Source organism: Vidua chalybeata, chromosome 2, assembly GCF_026979565.1.
Source record: "Vidua chalybeata isolate OUT-0048 chromosome 2, bVidCha1 merged haplotype, whole genome shotgun sequence".
NCBI lineage: Eukaryota > Metazoa > Chordata > Aves > Passeriformes > Viduidae > Vidua > Vidua chalybeata.
Genome location: NC_071531.1, coordinates 87,345,469 through 87,362,905, shown reverse-complemented (window position 1 = coordinate 87,362,905; position 17,437 = coordinate 87,345,469). Strand labels below are relative to the sequence as shown.

General features: G+C 38.4%; 1 protein-coding gene across 2 annotated transcripts in view; it reads left to right on the top strand.

The window, feature by feature from the left end:
- CWF19L2 (CWF19 like cell cycle control factor 2) overlaps positions 1-3,380 on the top strand; it is a 58,707-nt gene extending 55,327 nt beyond the window's left edge. For both annotated transcript variants that reach the window (XM_053936405.1, XM_053936406.1), the window contains exons 16-18: positions 284-364; positions 2,213-2,314; positions 3,168-3,380. In XM_053936405.1, coding sequence (XP_053792380.1) covers positions 284-364; positions 2,213-2,314; positions 3,168-3,308 — 324 coding nt within the window. In that variant the 3' untranslated portion in view covers positions 3,309-3,380. The remainder of the gene's footprint in view (positions 1-283; positions 365-2,212; positions 2,315-3,167) is intronic.
- Positions 3,381-17,437: the final 14,057 nt, after the last annotated feature.

Here is a 17,437-nt window from a genome sequence, read left to right as displayed (position 1 = left end):
GGTTTTGTATGGAGTGAGTAAAAAGAGAATGTGACCTTTTATCTGAAACTTGTGGCAAGCAAAATTTAAAATAAAAAAGAAATAGAGGATCTGAATTGGGTGAGGCTGAATATACTTTGTCTTTATAAAGTAGCTTGTGGAAATGAGAAAGGTTACCAAAAAATAAAGTTACTTTGTTAAGAAGTAATTGTTACTTGCACTACTACAATGTACTTCACTACAGTTAGTTCTTCATTTGCCGTATGAAGGACTGTTTTCACCTTCAGATAAAATCATTTTACAGAAAGCTATAATGGAGTCTGATGAAGAGTGGTCCATGAACAAGAAGTTAATTGATCTTTCTTCAAAAGATATTCGGAAATCTGTAAGTAATGAAGTGTTTTGTGTCCTGAATTTATCATCAAATTCTTCTAACATTTTTCCATTATTAACTGTTTCAAAGAGAGAAGAAAGGGAACACAATTAGATTAGTGCATCCGAAGATGGCATAGGTATGAGGAGAATTACTAGTCTGCACTCTTAACTGACATTAGGGAAAAGATTCCCATTTATTTCAACAATTGGTGGACTAAGCTGCCAGCATTAGTTGAGAACAAAGCTGACACTTTGAGGACGTGTACCGGCATAATTTTCTTGATTAACTTTAAGAATTAAGGTAGATCAAAGATTTTCAAATTACTTTCCTGGAACAAATATGATTTCTCCTTTTCATTAACCTAGAACAGCTGTTTGTGTTGCTAAGTTTATGAAGTGAAAATATAAACAGCATTATGAATCTTTTTTTTTTAAACAAGGGAACAGCACCCTCTCTGTCTCCTGGATACTGAGATGAAACATCTTTATATCAACAAAGGAGTAATGCTGGATCGGTTAGGTTCAAAGACTGTTCTGTCATTTTAATATTGAGGTGGAAGATGTGTGTTATATAGCCATACATTTTTGTGACTATTATATATTCGTTGAAGGTAGACCAGTTTTCAGATTAAGTCAGGACAGTTCTTACATTAATACAATGTATCTGAACATAAATTGTTGCACAGTTGTGCGATTTTAACATTATTCTTGGGTAAGAAATGTCTGTAGGCTTCATGAAGATTGAAGAGTGTGGCTTAGGGACTGAGCTGAGGTTTGGGAATTTGGGGAGTTGTATTAGGAGATGTTAGTACCTGGCTGGAAGGTCAGACGTGGCTGAGACATCACCTAGTGGGTGGATTGTGTGCAGAAATTGTGAGAATGAGACAAAGCTGACCTTTTCTTTAAGGTGTCACCTGCCAACCCATATTTCCTTATTTAATGATTTTTTTTAAAGTCCATTTAAAGTGTTAAATGGTTCTTTCTATGCTACATTGCTCCTCTGTATTAAATCTTAATTATTTTTAGAGTCAGTATTTTAAGCAATACATGGAACGTGCCTCCTGAATGTTGCATGGTTATTTGGACTGTAGCAGAGGAAATGCTTATGAATTGGAGGCTTTGTAAATCTTACCAGTACAGAAATGTCCTCAACAATTAAAGGAGTGAAAAATAACTTCTTGCAGTGAAACAGCAGCAATTATTTGCAGTACTGTATCAATAAATGGATCCACTTCTGTTAGACTGAAGGGTCTTTGTTGTGACAGATATCCAGCATCTCCCCTGCAGGCTGACAGAATTATTGTCTGATTTGGCAAGTTAAGGATAATATTTGTCCATTCACGTGGAGGGGGTTTCTAGTAATTTATTGTCCAAAAAGGTGTTTCTCCTTCCTCCTGAGTGTCTGTTTTTTTCACTGGGTAAATACTTCCTATTACCATAGGAATATTGTCCAAAGTCAACATCTTTAATAAATGCAGCTTGCTAGTGGTCTTAAAATTTCTGTTAATCTTCTGTAATTCAGAGATGTGGAGTCAGGGAGGCATTTGCCCACTGTGCACACTGCTGCCAGGTGTCCCCATCTCTTACCTGCTATTCCAGCTGTGGCCTCTGGAGGTTCTGCCCCCCAGTCATCCTCTCATCAGTGTCTTTTTGTCCAGTTGCTGTATATTTACCTGTTTGCTTTACTGTTTCTCTGTTGCAATTTTATCCTACACGTAGTTGGTTTGAGAGGTAGTTTAAGATAAAACGTGATACTATCAGCTGCAAAACCATGTTCAAATTCATTCTCCTGTGGGGAGGTTGACTAAATGCAAGCAATGTTTGCTAAACATCTGAAAATGTGGTTTTGCATCTGTAGGTTCCTAAAGGGTTGCCGTACTTTTCTGTGGACTTTGGCCTTCAGGGAGGATTTGCTCATGTGATTGAAGATCAACACAATTTCCCTCATTACTTTGGAAAGGTATTGTTACGTAAAAGATTAATTTAACAATTATAGTCTGTTTTGGAAAATTTAAGTAATTAAACCAAGATGCTGCCAGAACAGTTACTTTGATGTACCCTGTCTCAGTTTATTGTCTGTCTTTTCTTGATGAGTCATTGTAACTTGGCTTGTTGAATGAAGTAGTTGATTTTTTCACTAGCTGATACTGAGATTGTGATTCTAAATTTCTGTTTCTTTTCATTTGATCTGAACTGCTGATATTTGACATTATGGGTATATAATCTTATAGATGGAAGATACTTGCATCTACTTAAGAATTTTCATGGCCATAATATTGATATATAGGTGCACTGACACCCGCTTGTATAAATTAATGTGCATACGCATACAGACTTACAGATGACAACTACTAAAATCCTCATGTGGTTAAATTGCTACTCATGGTATGTATAGTGTAAAATGTATATACAGGGAGAGGTGTAATAAATTCTTTCTTTCTTTACTATATCACAGAAAACATTTTTTTTAAAGTGTCAGTGTTGCAAAACCATGAAGAGTGATTGGGGAGAAATATAACTTACCTTAGTCACAAATGCACTAATGCATTAACAGTCTTGCAATGTTAGGGTACTTAAGCAGTACATCAGTGTGCTGTGCTTACAAGAATTTTGCTGAGGCAGCCATCTAACAACTGCCCTTCTGTGTTTAAATTAGTATATTTTTCAGAATTTCAAGTTTTAATTAGCACTTGAAGAAAATGGACAATCTCATAATTTGAAAATACATATTTCTTTATTCTGTGATAAGATAGTGTTAAGTAATATGGTAATTTCACATTTATCATTTATCTATCTTAATTTTGCTTGCAAAGGAAATTATTGGTGGCATGCTGGACTTGGAACCACGACTCTGGAGAAAAGGAATCAAACAGAACTTTGAGGAGCAGCGGAAAAAGGTGTTGCAGTTTGCACAGTGGTGGAAACCATATGACTTCACCAAAAAGAAAGAATGAGAACAACCTGGAGTCAAGGACTATATAAACCATTAATTACACTAAAGGATACTTCAGATGTTAAGAATAACACCAATGTCTTGTGTGTGGTTAATATATTTTAAAATATAGGATATTGTTTAATTGCTGATGATCTGTTTCTGTTTTGGACACTGGATCACATGTACCTGCAAGCCTGAAAAAACAGATTTGTACAGTGAGCTTAGTTTTTCCTTTTTCAGCTGAGCCAAAAGGATAATATCCATGTGGCCATTTAAGTTCTTAAAAATGTAACTTTTGCTTTTGGAGTTTTTATAATCTTTGAGACAACTGATATTTTTTATATTGTATTAAGCCAGTGCTTAATTATCATGGTGAACTTTTGTCGAAAATGGTGTGCATTTTAAGAACATTTTTATTAATACAAATACATTGCTACAGGAGGAAATTGTACAGAAAATAGTCTTCTGATTTTGTGTCCTTGTGGTCTTTAAATTGAGGTCATTGTAGTAACACAAACATTCACGAAGAACATGACTGATAAACCTTCTGTTGCCCCCCTGCACAAGAATGAATGCAATTTTTTGTACTTCCAATATGAAGTAGTGTTTTTCAAGCACAAAGGATCACGAGACAGTCCCTAGCTGATGGCAAATGACAGCTTTAATAGTAACAGTTACTTTTGGTAACAGTGAAAAAAGAATCTCAAGGGAAGATGCTCCCTGATGGCCAGCAAAGAAGAAAATCATCACAGGGATCTCCTCAGGTGACTCTTCTCCCCTGGGTGTCGCCTCTCATGCCACAGGTGGTTTTTGGTAATACTTTGCCCTAATAGTTTTCATCAAGTCCGGCTCAAAATCCCTGCTTGTTTTTCCTGCTTGTGATGCTGTTAGAGCTGGTTGAAGCACACTCTGACCAGAGGCAAGAGTTGCATGTTAATTGATTGTTAAGCATGGATGTCACTAGGAAATGCCTGCATGCTGTTTCAAGGACCACGTTCCACCATTTATTTGCTAGATTTTATTTTTTTCTTTTGTGTAAAAGAGGGTAGGGAAGTGTGAGGTGAGGAAAGGATGATTCTTGCATCAGTGTCCACCACTTCCTATGGAAACCCTGACACAGCAGGCTTGGACTTTGCAGGTAGGGAGCTGGGAGAACAATGAGAACAGGAGACAAGAACAGAAGGACATGGACAGAAACATTACAGCAGCACAAGGGAAAGGATGCAGACTTGTGAACAGAGGGAAGGCTGCAAATGGTGGAAGGTGGAAGGCCCTTGGCATAGGAGAGGTTAAGGCTTTGTGTAAGTGTCTCAAAGTGCTTCTTGTTCTTTTCCTGCTGGACTGTTGCTCTCTACAGCTCTGTTAACCATTGGGAAGTGCTTAGATTAAGAAATGGATACTAAATATTACAGGGTTGGATAAGTGTTTATTTATGGTCTTTTGGTGGTCTTTTGCAGCTTTGCTGAAGATCTGGTGCTTTCCCTGTTCCTACCCCGCTGCCACATTTTGGCAAATATGTCTGGTAGAGATAGGAATCTGCTGTTTGTGAATTATTTTCTCTAGGATCTTTGTCAATTGGTGCCACTGCAAGAGAAGTAACTTAAAAGTAAGCTTTGATGATGATTGTAGTGATCTAATGTCTGATTCACACTGTGTTCAACAGCAAGCTGTGGATAAAGGGACAGTTTTGCTGTTCTCCTTAGGCTGTTGGGAAGATTGCATAGTGAATAGAATGTGAAATAGTAGCTCTAGTAGTTGCTTAGACTGTAGCAATGCTGAACCAAATTTAGCTAAAGCACAGTCTTTGGTGTAAAGCATGACTAAAAATTGCTTTCTCTGAAAGCATATGTAGCTTCCAGTCTCATCTTCCTCCTGGGATGATAGTCACTTCTGCTGCTTCCAGCTTTCTTTTAAGGCTGTGGAAAAGTCTTTATCTAATGCTGTGCTGGAAATGCAATTCTTCTGACATCACTTCTCTCAGAATTTGTGTTCCTCAAGGGAAGTGCTATGTTGCACAAAGAATATCCAGCTTGCATGTAGAAAAGTCCTCTGACTCTTGGTGCATGCATATTTTATTATTCTACTTTCAGCAAAACTACTGGTATTGTTTGGAAAGGACCCTGAAATATTGGATAAGAGTAACTCAAACTAGTGATACAGGAGAATGTTTCTTACCCTTTTATAAGTTTTCAGAATGGGAGACTGTGTTTATCACATACGCTGAGAATAGTATCTTGTGGTAATTGGTCACAGACCAGAAAAGCATATTGTCAGGTTAAGCTGTTCTTCCTCATAAGTATCTCTAAATATTCATGAGGCTGTGACAGTAAACATGGCTTGTTAGGGCACTTTTGGAAGGCATGGTATGCTTAGACTTCAGTCCTTATTCTTATAAATAGTAAAAAATTTTAAGTAGACCTCTCTCCTCTGGAAGAATACCCAATAACTTAAGTTCTTTAGCAATAAGAGATGGAAAATATTAATTCAGGCATCTTTAGGGAAAGCAGGGAGTGGAAGCTTGATTTCTTATGTTGTTATAAATGTGCTTCTATGTACTCTTTTGTGTGATCAGGGAAGAGAAGGATCTTCTTTCTTCAAGTGAATCTACGTGTATGATTTAACAGGTATTGGATTGTATCCATGTCTTGCCCTGTGTTACAAGAAGATTGTGTAATATGTGCTGCTACTCTTCTGAAAGGAAAAAGTGTTAAAATTAATAGTAATTCTCATGGCAGTTCACCAGTCTCTTGAAATCTCATGAAAGAAGAAAGATTTTCCTGGATCCCCTGAGTTCTTTCTTAGGTTGAAATTTCTTCAGCATTTCCTGTTTTCTGCATTTGTCATTTTATCATGAAAGTATGTTTTTCTAATTGACTACAGGTGAAAAGTCATGGAAACATAGGCTGCTATGCTCTTGCTTTAAGCGTAGCTGTTTTGTAAACTGTTTCTTTAATATCCTGGGTAAACTAGGACTAGATACTAGAGTACAAAACTTCTTTACCTACAAGCATCTTTACCCTCCCTGGCTCCTGGGTGTGACCCAAACACTGTACACAGAGGCACGTCTCGCACATCGGTTATGTTAGAGAAAGCAGTCTGAGCTCGTGATTCCTGAGCTCATTCCTCAGTGCTCAAGCATGTGCCTTTGTACTTGTGGTCTGAGGGCAACAGGCAGCCTGAAATTGCTCTGATGAGGCAACTTTCAAGTTCTCTATTAGAACTGAAAAGGCATCAATTCATTATTTTTAAATTTTTAGCTTTTTAAAAGCAAGTACCCTAGAGCATACGTACAGTAAAAACAAATTTAGCAAAAAACCCACAAGCACAATTAACATTCTAGAATAAAGTTAGAAGTAGTCTTCTTGGCCCACTATCTTTGAGGTAATGTTTTTATTCAAGATTCTTTGGTTTGTGATTTCTGGTCATTGATGCACAACTATTGGTCACCTGCCAATCTGGAATGAGATAGATACAGTTTGGTTTTGATACCAGACAAGATGACTTGTCCAAGTCTCTCCCAGCTCTTTTTGCTGTGATTTTAAGATCTTACTTGGTTATTTTATTTTATGTGAAAATGTTTTGGAACAACATTGTAAGACAGGATATGAGCAGTGAACAGCTGATAAATATTTAATGGGGCATAAATACACAGTTGCCGCTGTACACCTTCCCCTTGCCTGTTGTCACAGGTTACTGGGCTTCCTTTGGGAATGTCAGGTGATCTCTTATGTCTCTAGATGGTTTTATAGCCAGTTTCAGTTGTGAGCTTTGTAATTGTTTGGAAGCATTATAGCTCTTCCAACTCTTCCAGTATTCTCTCTTTTAGTGTAGAACAACTTTTTGAATGTTAGACCACAGTTCAGGAGGCCAGTGGGATGGAAGACAACAACAAACAGTCATAATGGCTTTATGAATAGTGGCATCTCCAGCTGGAACTGGCTTTTAGTTCAGAGTTAACACTGGAAAATTGAATCAGAAATGATGACATTATGATCTTTCAGTCCCTCGCTCTACTTTCCTGGGTGCTATTGCAGGACTTAGATTTTCATTATCTTACCCAAGCTGCTCTTCCATTAGGTAATTCATCTTAGCAATATGTGCTAAGACTTAGTAAGAACTTGCTATGAATGGCTGTTTCAGCCTCTTGGCCACTAAGACTGACCAGTCTGCGTCAGTCTTACAATACAGTACTGGGTCTTTGCCTGAATCACCCTTTCCCATGGCTGACAGTGAGGGTTTGCTAATGGTACATAGTGGAAAAGGTGCAAAGCCTGGTATGGCTTTTATGCACCTGTTTGTAGTACACCAGCACTCTGGGTCTCTGTGTAACTGTGTGTGTTGGGATATGTACTGATTACTTTTAGGGAACAAGTGCTGAGACTTCATGGGATTTCACTAGAGTTACACTGGGTGTACACCATTAAATGTCAGAGTTTGTCCCTTATAATGAGACAGCAGTTTTAAGTATGCAAAGGAAATTACAACTTTACTTGTTTATGTACTTCTTTTGCTAATACTGGATTTATAAAATGCATTAAGTAAGCCTTAAGCCTTTCATAAGTGGTTTGTGGCATCCATAGAATCAGAGGAGGAGGACCGGAAAAAAATTTATCTAGCTGATCCAAAGAAAAAATTCAGGTACATTTGTGGAATTGGCATTCTTAGATCTGTTTTTCATAATGAAACATTTGGTTTCGCATCTTTAATCTGATTTGTCCATGATTCAAGTTCAGTATTTATTGTCTTGTCTGTTACAGATGTATGAAACATTATTTCATTCTTTGGAGGCTGCTTTTGCATATCTGAGGGCTGCAGTTAGGCTGTCTCCAAATTATTGTCTTCAGGTTAAACTGCATTTTCTTTCAATGTTTTCCTGTAGGTTATTTTTTTGTATTCTTCTCATTCTTTTGTGCTTTAGAGTCTCTCTGGTTCATTAAGATGAGATGGGATGGAAGTCTTGAGAGTGGATATGATATCTCAGAGAGTTGTTATCATTGTGTCTGAAATGAGAGGTTGCTGCCATTCTTGGTGGAATATCCTCCTATTCAGACACACAAATACACCCCCAGTGCAGTTTGCCTGTTTGAGGAGACTATCACATAGCCCATGACTCCCTGCAATCTTCAGTTCCTCTCCTGATCTCAAGTCAACAGTTTGCTATTATAGCAAATTACGCCCAAGTTTGTGTTCTTGCTCTTACTGTTATTGACTTCATTTCCTTTTTATAGATGTTCTTTATTTTCATTTTGATGAGATAATTTTGAATTATACTTCTGCTTTTAAATTATTTTTTACACCCTCTTGAGTCATCTGCAAAATTAAGGAGCAATGCTGTATTGCAGCAACTAGCAGTTGGTGCCACATCCATGTTCACCCTGCAATATTTGTGTGCACTGGCTAAACTGTTTCCCCGCTGTTATTTGAACTGTTGCTGCTGGACTTGCTGCAACTTCTGATCCCATTATTCTTGCTACAGATGTGGCTGCTGTGGGCATCTCAAGTACCAAATGCAATAGGAAAGGTTGCTTTAGTAGAGTCAGAAACTAGTATCATCTGTAAAAGATGAGATGAAAATGAACTCCAGGATTATATTCTGGTTTTCCATAGAAAAAAAATGGCCTGAAATTCAGACATTGCTGTTATACCTTTCTTATTCAGGTCATTGGCTTGGCTGGGTCCCTTCCCAGCCTCTTGCACGCTCATAGCACTGAGGGGGCAGAGGGAGACACAGGAGAGGCCTTGATATTGTGAAAACACTGCTCAGCAATATGTGAAACCTATCAGCACTGTTTTGGTCACAAATCTAATTCACAGCACCATACAAGCCATGCCCTCTGCTATTGGCAGATAGTGACAGGGCCACTACTCAGCAGGAGTTTTGCTTGGATGAAATTATGTGCCATGAGTTCTTGCTGTGATTTACAGTCAGGTTTATTGAATTTAAAAGTATGTACTACTGGTCATTCCTGAAAACTCTTAAGGAAAATATTATCTGAAATGAAAACAGATTCAGGATTTTTAAAGCCCTGAACAAATTGATAGGCTTTAGAAGGCAGAGTGGAAAGAGAATTTGGCTGTTACCTCTTTTTACAAACAGCACATGGCTTCTTGAGAGGTTTCTGTTCACCAGCTCCCCACTTTTATTGAAGTGTAGTCTTCAGTGAAAAGCTTTTAAATTATTTTCTCTTTAGAGCAAAAATACTTTGGCCAGTATTAGAACAGAAACAGATGATACGGAATTCATCTGACATTGATGTGAGTAGTTCTTGTCTCTGTATATAGCTGTCTGCAAGACTGTGGGTAAATAGCATTTTATATTTCCTATCAAATAAAAAACTTTGTTTTAAAGTGGAAAAAAAAAAAAAAAAGAATAGCATCCTCCAATGAAATCTTAATCCACAGGACCTTGATCTTCAGAGCCCCTTATAAGCGTGAACTTTGTGTGTCTGAAGGTTTTGACAGACACAGCTCCCTCTGACAGCTGCTGAATCTATTGTCTCTTTGGACCAAGTGAATTTCCCCCTAAGCCCCCTTGCCCTGCCCCAACCGAGCACCTGGGATTTGGGTTGGCTTAGGGCATCTAGAAAATCCTCTCAGATTCCAGCTCCTTTTGCATTCCTGGGATCTCATCCACTTCAGTTGAACACATCATCCTTGAAGTGCTCTTTGTCCATGAACACAGTTTTAAATGATTTATGACTGCACAGTCTTTTATTTTTAGCTTCTGTGCAAAGCTTCCAAATCAAATCTTGATGGGAACTGCTGTCTGTGATGATTTTATTGTCTTCATTTCCACTAATGAAAAACAAGTAGAGTCTTGCAGTTAAAATGTGTGGTTGTCTTCCTTTAGTGTATTTTTTACACAAATCACACAGGAATACAGGTAGATGAGAACAGTAATATAATTCTGGCATATTAAATAATTAACTTTAAAAAGGTCAGTGAGTCTCTTCCTAGCAAAACAGCACTGCTAGAAAGCTTGGATTGTTTTTTAATGTTGGGAAGTGGGGATATGCGAGAGGATTGTGAGGACTCACAAGAGGTTGTGAGCTGGGTGGTGCAGTTGGCAAAATAGAAGGATGGGATGCCATCCTGTGGGGCTGGACAAGCTTGAGAAGTGGGCCCATGAGAACCTCATGAGGTTCAACAAGTCTAAGTGCTATTTCTGCATCAGGGCAATCCCAGACATGAGAACGGACTGGGAAAAGAAGTCACAGAGGGCAGCCTGGCCAAGAAGAATGTGGTGGTGCTGGTGGATAAGAAACTGGATGCAATATGTCATTGTGTGCTCACTTCCCAGAAAGCCAGTTGTATCTTGGGATGTATCAAAAGCAGCATGGCCAGCAGGACGAGGGAGGTGATTCTGCCCCTCTGCTCTGCTCTGGTTTTTATCATCATGTGATTCCTCAGTTCTGATGCTACTGACCCCGTGACGTTTCACATGTCTGCATTATTTGGGCAATAAAATTGTGATGTTTCATTTTCTTAAATTACCCTATATGCATTACTTGGTTTATGCAGGCATCTTCGTGCAACTTCTAGTTGATGTGTTTTTGCTTCACATAAGATTTCTGGCTATGCAGTTTTCATTGCATGTTTTTGTTTTTCATTTTGCTGGGGTTTGTTTTCCCCTGTAACACGCCGACTGCAGTATGTTTTTCAGAGTGCCAACCAGAGTGCTTCTCCTGCATGGTATTGTGCTTAGCTCCTCTGTATATGACTGACTCTCAGTTAAGTAGATTGGTACTGCCTGATCCTTGGGAGTTCTTGGAGACCTGTGCTGCTCCCTTTCCTAATGGCTGGGGTCTTGGAGAGAGGGTTTATTTATTGGAGATGGGCTGTGTGGTTATTGATTGTCTCCCTCTCCTGAAAGGAGTCTGTTGTGCAAGAGGACAGGTCTTGGGGAATAATCTAAGACCTATCACTCTCACCATCTCAGGAACCGTGTTTCACATCTGGATCAGCTTATTAAGGATATTTACTAATGAAGCCCCAGTAAGGTGACACAGCAGCCAATTATTTTTTGCACAGAGTTCCCACTTGTTTAATGACTGACAGCAGGACCTTTTAAAACTGCAGGCCTGACAACTTTGTAATAATCAGTTATTTCAGTTTAGTCTTTAACAGCATGTTTAAATCCCAACCTGAATCCCTAAGTATAATCACATTACAGACCAATTATTCTGCTCGCTGAGTCACTTTGTCAGTTTGACAGCATGCCTAGCAGAAAATTTTGATTCCTTTCAATTCTTTGATTAAAGAAATGAATTAATTCAGAGTTTTATTTTGTTTGGAGATACAGAAGTCTGACTCTCCCACTGATTCATAGTCGCCATTTGAAGCTGGAGAATTCTCTTTTGTGGTGAATGTAGTGAGTAGTCATAATTCTGGGAAAAATCTTTGTTTTTGCCATGCTGTGGTGCAGATCCCTGTCTTTGAAGGCCTACTCCATGCTTTTTTGTTTGTATTGGCCAGAGGTTGACTGTATTTCACTCTAGCAGCCATGAATGGCCGATGAGGCAAGTAGTCATGAAGAGGGAGTTGATCTGTACAAAGGGTGTCTTCCTGATGGATTATCATTTAAAACAAATACACAAAGAATATAAGAATTTTTAGAGAGAGTTTGGAGCTGAGAAAGAATCCTTTTGACTTGAAGAACAGGTGTTCAAGTTGGAAGTTAGCAAATATTCATAGTGTTTGAACTCCAGAATATTTGGTTGGCTTAGAAAAGTTGGGCATCTGCAGCCTGCAGTGAAGACTGAGAACTGTTAACAAAATCATACTATCATAGATCTCTGTTTGATATATCTTTTTGCTCATAATGGGAAAGGAATAGTATTAATTTTGGCATTTTGGAACTGTTTCTCAAATACCACAAACATGTTATGGTTTGGAATTTACAAATATTGTACTGCTGTCTGCATGGTGCAGATCAAATCAGCTGTTGTGCTGGTCGTTACCCAGTCACATAATTAGGCCATGCGTGTCATAAGGCATTAACAAAAACCCCACCCAGTGCAGAGGAAAGTTCATACTTTTCATTCCTGTGCTGCTAATGAGGAATGACCTACAGGAAGATTAAAGCTGGGCTGGGGTTCCACTTCCCAGTGTGCAGTTCTTGCTGGGCAGATGTGGCAGCACAGGGCAATAATGTGTGATGGGAGGGATGATAATCCCCTCAAAATTAGGGAAAGGAAAGTTATTAGAGAGCTATGTAAGGGCATAACAGAAATGTGTAGGGATACAATCAAAAGAACTAAAATGTGAAGTGGATCTAGTGACTTTTAGGCTCATGAAAGACAAGAGAGAAGTTTAACACCTGCACTAAGAGGAAGGCAATGATACCATGGCGTCATTGCTGAGTTAGGAAGACTCTCAAATAACTGATGGTGCAAAAGAGATATTAAGTAATTTTGGCTTTTAACTTTATAAAAAAGAATAATTTTGACCAGACTCTAAACACTATTAAGTTTTCAAAGGGGAAAATAGTTGTCAGCAGTAAGGAAAGAAGAGGTAGAACAAAATATTCAGTAACTTACATGTGTGTCAGTATCTAAATAATCAGCAAGAAACTGTCTGGATGCTATAGAATATTTGGGGGAGATGTGATAATGCTATTAATAAATACTTACAGATACATTCAAATGTGGTATGTGTAAAGTTGCCTAGATCTATATCCCATAGCTTCGTTCCAAAAACGGACTTTTGAGGGGAGTGGGGGAAAGAAGCAAGCAAAATTTCAAAGAGAATACATTTTTTAATGTTCTTTTCATGAGAATCTTCACACTTCCTTAAAAAGTTACCTTTTCATCTAAGCAAAGCTTTCCATATTTCTACTTTGAGTTTTCTGTCATTACTCCATTATGCAGTCTAAATAAAATTAATCTTTGAAAAATTTCTTTCAGATAGAGCTTTACTACTAAGAAAGAGAGTATAATTTTCACTTTTCTCTTGGGAATTTGTGCAGCAGAAAGGTTGTTTTGAAGTGCACAAAACCTGCTCTTTTTGCTGGGTAATTTTGCACCCTCCAGTGGCCGTGAAGCTTCTTTTTTAGTCCCGAATTCCCTGAAGTACACAGAGCACATTGCTGCAGGAAGCAAAACGTTCAGATTCTGAAAGCCATCTGTGTTCTTTTTTTCCTATAATCAAATAATCCACAGCTGTTTCCAAAAGGATATATTCCATTAACTCTGTGCTTTTATGAAAATTTTCTTCTTCTTTCCAATGTACTCTACCACTGCTGGGGAAAAAAAGGTAAATCTCACACATGACATTCTGTTTATGTTTAATAACTGCCATAGGCAGGTAGGAGTCCTGCAGCATTTTCTTGTCACCTTTGGCAAGTTTTGTAGTATCACAGAAAAATAGCCTTGGGAATTAAAAATAATAAGCTGTGATTCCATGTCTACATCTCTTCCTTTTGTTGGGACAAGCCTTACTGAGAGGAGAAAGTGCTGACACCGTTTGTGTATTCTTTCAAGGCAGGCATCAGCAGGAGGTAGTGAAGTACTGAGTACCTCAGTGGTTGCCTGGGTTTGTTCCCAGCTAAATCACAGACCTGCTTGATACTTTGTCCATATGTGGAAAGAAATATCTTTTAAATGTCTATCAATATCCTCTGGAGGAGACCCTGATATGCGACTGCGGAACTGTAGATGTATTTCGAGCAAGACCCCTTATCTCTCTTGAATTCAGTTTTTACATTGAACAATTTACCTTTTGTCCTCTGAAAAGCCACCAAAGGCAGTGTTACCCATGCTGGCAGGTAATCCTCAGCCTTCAATTCTTCTGTAATGCATCAGAATTTGCTTGGAATTTACTTCTGCAGTTTGTTTCAAGAAGTGTAGGGTTTTTGCTACTCAGTGGTGAGATGCAAGCAGTAGAATACATCGCAGCTTAAGTTGGGAGGGGGGGGGTGTGATTTACCACCAGTATGGGGAAGATGTCTGAACTCCTGTTATAGTCAGGATAGTGAGCAGAGCTGAGAGTGATTCAGTCTCCTCAGAGTGGGTGGTGTTCTTGGGATGAGTCGCTGGACTCCAAGCCGTGTCCTGTCCTGCCTGGTTCTCCATGGGCTGTGAAGGGAACTTGGACACCTGCCTCACACAGACACACCTGCATTGTAGAAACTCAAATCCAAGAAGGGTGGATTGTAGCCTGTATTTTTATGTAGAATATTACTGTCATTGTTTTTTAGTCCTATATAGGAGTTATTTCCTTTAGAATGTAACTTCTCTCCTGTGAGTCTTGCAGCAGCCATCAGGACACTATTGAATTTTCTTGCTCTAACATACTAGGCAAATTGTGTCTTATTAAAGGTGGGAAAGTTTAATATGTTTCACAAATTGAATGTTAAATGTTTGGTAATATATGTATATTTATATTTATTATTTGTGTTTATGGTTGATTAAATATGTTTATGTTCATGTTTATGTTTATATTTATATTTACCCTGAGATATACAGGGAGAATTGAGCGCTCCTCTGTCTAGAGCCACAGGACCTTAACTGAAGCCAGTCCCCAAAAAATGAGGGTAAGTTTTCATATAAACCAGTAGTTATATTTCAGAAGTCAAAGGAATTGGACAAGGTCTCAGAGGATTTGCAGAGGAAAAATGTTTTTCTAAAAACAGACTATAGAGAACCTAGGGACCTGCACTCTTTTAACCCATCCATTGGAACTGGGAAAAAAGCAAGTGAACCACTAATGGTTGATGCATTTGGGTAAGAAAAAAACAAACAAAATGGATTTTGAAAATTCCTCGAGACTGTTTTTTGTTTGAATGGCCTACAGAGAAAGCAGTAGATATGATATATTTGGATTTTTTATGATTCTGTAACTCATGTGTGATACTTCCATAATCAACCTAGGAGGATAATGAAATCCTGGTAATGTTGGTACATTCCACTATTCAATTCATATCTTTGGTCTCATATAGCACTGTGATCCAGATGATCAGTATGATGCTGTTTAATATCATGTGGTTTTAGGTTTAGGAAATATGGTTTTTATAGCTTTAGCACAATCCTGAAAATGTGAAGAACAGCAAGGATCTTATTTTGGGAGAAGGGGAGTTACTTTGAGTTTGTACTCAAATCAACAATCAAGATGAAGGACTTCTTAAAAACATTTTGCTCAAGATGAAATGAGGCATTGTAGCAATACATGATGCTTCTGAAATGTAGTTTTGCTGACTTTCACATAAAAAAAACCATGGTAAAATAGCAGAGGTGATAGAAAATAATGAAGGATGTAGATTGGACAGAAGCAGTCAGATGCCTCTTCTCATTGTCTCCCTGCCATTAATGAAAAGAAAATGATTTTTTTTTCTTTTCCCCAATTAGGTCAAATTTAAACATGCCAGTTGTGCTCTGCCGGGTTCCAGTTCTCAAGTTCTTCTTGCACAAATGGTGATACATATTCCCCTAGATCACACCAGTGGCCTCTCCCTCTGACTGGATAAGCCCCTGTGAGTATTTTTTTGCTGACTTTTATGGACCATTTTATTTAAAGATATCAGTTGTTTGGGTTTTTTTTTTTTTTTTTTTGCTTTCCCTGGGACAGGCCCTTGAACAGGTGAGATCTCTGGCTTCACACCATTGTGGGTAATATGACACTTTCAGTCAAGTCCTCAGAAATCCCAGGGGCACAATAGCTCTGGTCTCTGTACCTGTGCTGAGCGCCGCAAAGAAGAGGAGTTGCTGGTGTGGAGCTCTGAACTCTTGTGCTAACAGTGAACCTGTTATTTCAGATAGGATATGTATCTTCGGAGGATCTCGTGTTCCTTGTGGCTCATGTTTCTGGACGCACTGCAAGAGTCAGGATGAGATGCAAGAGCATCAGTAAATAGAAAATTTAGTAAAAGTAACATTCAGCTGTACAGGTCAAGAGTTTGATTACAGATTCATGAGAGCTTACATTTGCAAAAAGGTCTCTCTTTTTTAAAAATTATTGCTCAAGGGGCTGAGAAGAGTCCCTGGCTCCACTCTAAACAGCCCACAAAGTGGCATCTGTCCTCCAAATTTCCCTGAGCAAAGAGTAGCACAGATATTTCCCTAAGCTTGAGAAGATTATACGGTTGTTTTGTAGATCCCGACTGCCACTGTGATTGCAATTTCAGCAGAAGAAGTTTCCTCTATCTTTGTGTTTTGTTCTTTTGTTTTTGTTGGTTTTTTTTAATAACTTTATTCTGGTGGAATGGCTCAAGACTTTAGGAATGATATGCAGTGGTATTTCTGACTTTGCTCATTCCTGGTAATAATGATTTCAGACCTCTAACTCAGTTTTCTGTTAGCATGATGAGTTTGTTGTCTAATAGCTTTTTCTTTGCTGAAACAAGAGTTATTTGAAGAACAGAGAAAATAATACACTATTTTATTATTACTTGGGTCTCCAAGAGGATGAGACAAGAAATGCTGTGATTATACAGAGCAAGAGCAGTTTCTATCCCAAATACATCATAATCTATGGGAAAGGAAAGACTCTCAGCCTGTTATTGAGAGATGGGAAACTGAGGTACAAAAAGATATCTTTTCCTGTTATGCTACAGCTGTGATTATGGGTACTTGTATTCAAGATGATTGTTGAGTATTTTCAAGTCTTTCAGATTTGATCTGGGGATATGTTGACGAGTACATAACAACTTTTAACTATCTCTGTCAAAAGCTTTGTACCTAGGAATTATATTCCCTCCTTTGGTGAGACACAGACAATTGGCACTCAAGCCAACACAATGCAGTTAATAAAAAAAACTTTAGTTGCTGATAAGTGGGCCAGTCAATAACCTTCTCAGGCACAGCCTTGAAGGCATCAGCCTCAGCTTTGTCACTGATAGAGAGGGAAAACATGATTATTGCAAGTGTGTTCAGAATTTGAGGGGGATTTTGGGTACATTATGTGAAGCTTATTATGGGATTTCAGAAAAGGTTTGTGGGATTATGTAAAATTTATTACAGGACGTTTAGGGGAAGGGAAGGGATCAGGGTAAATGGGTGAGAAATATGAGGCGATGAGAAAGAGGGATAGAAATGGCTCAACATACTGAACCCTGTGCCTGCCCAGCATTCCTGTCCTATCCTTTTATTAAATCCTTTCCCCAAACCATTCTTTCTTGGTAATCTTCCTGTGCTGTTTGTGAGAGCTGTGAGG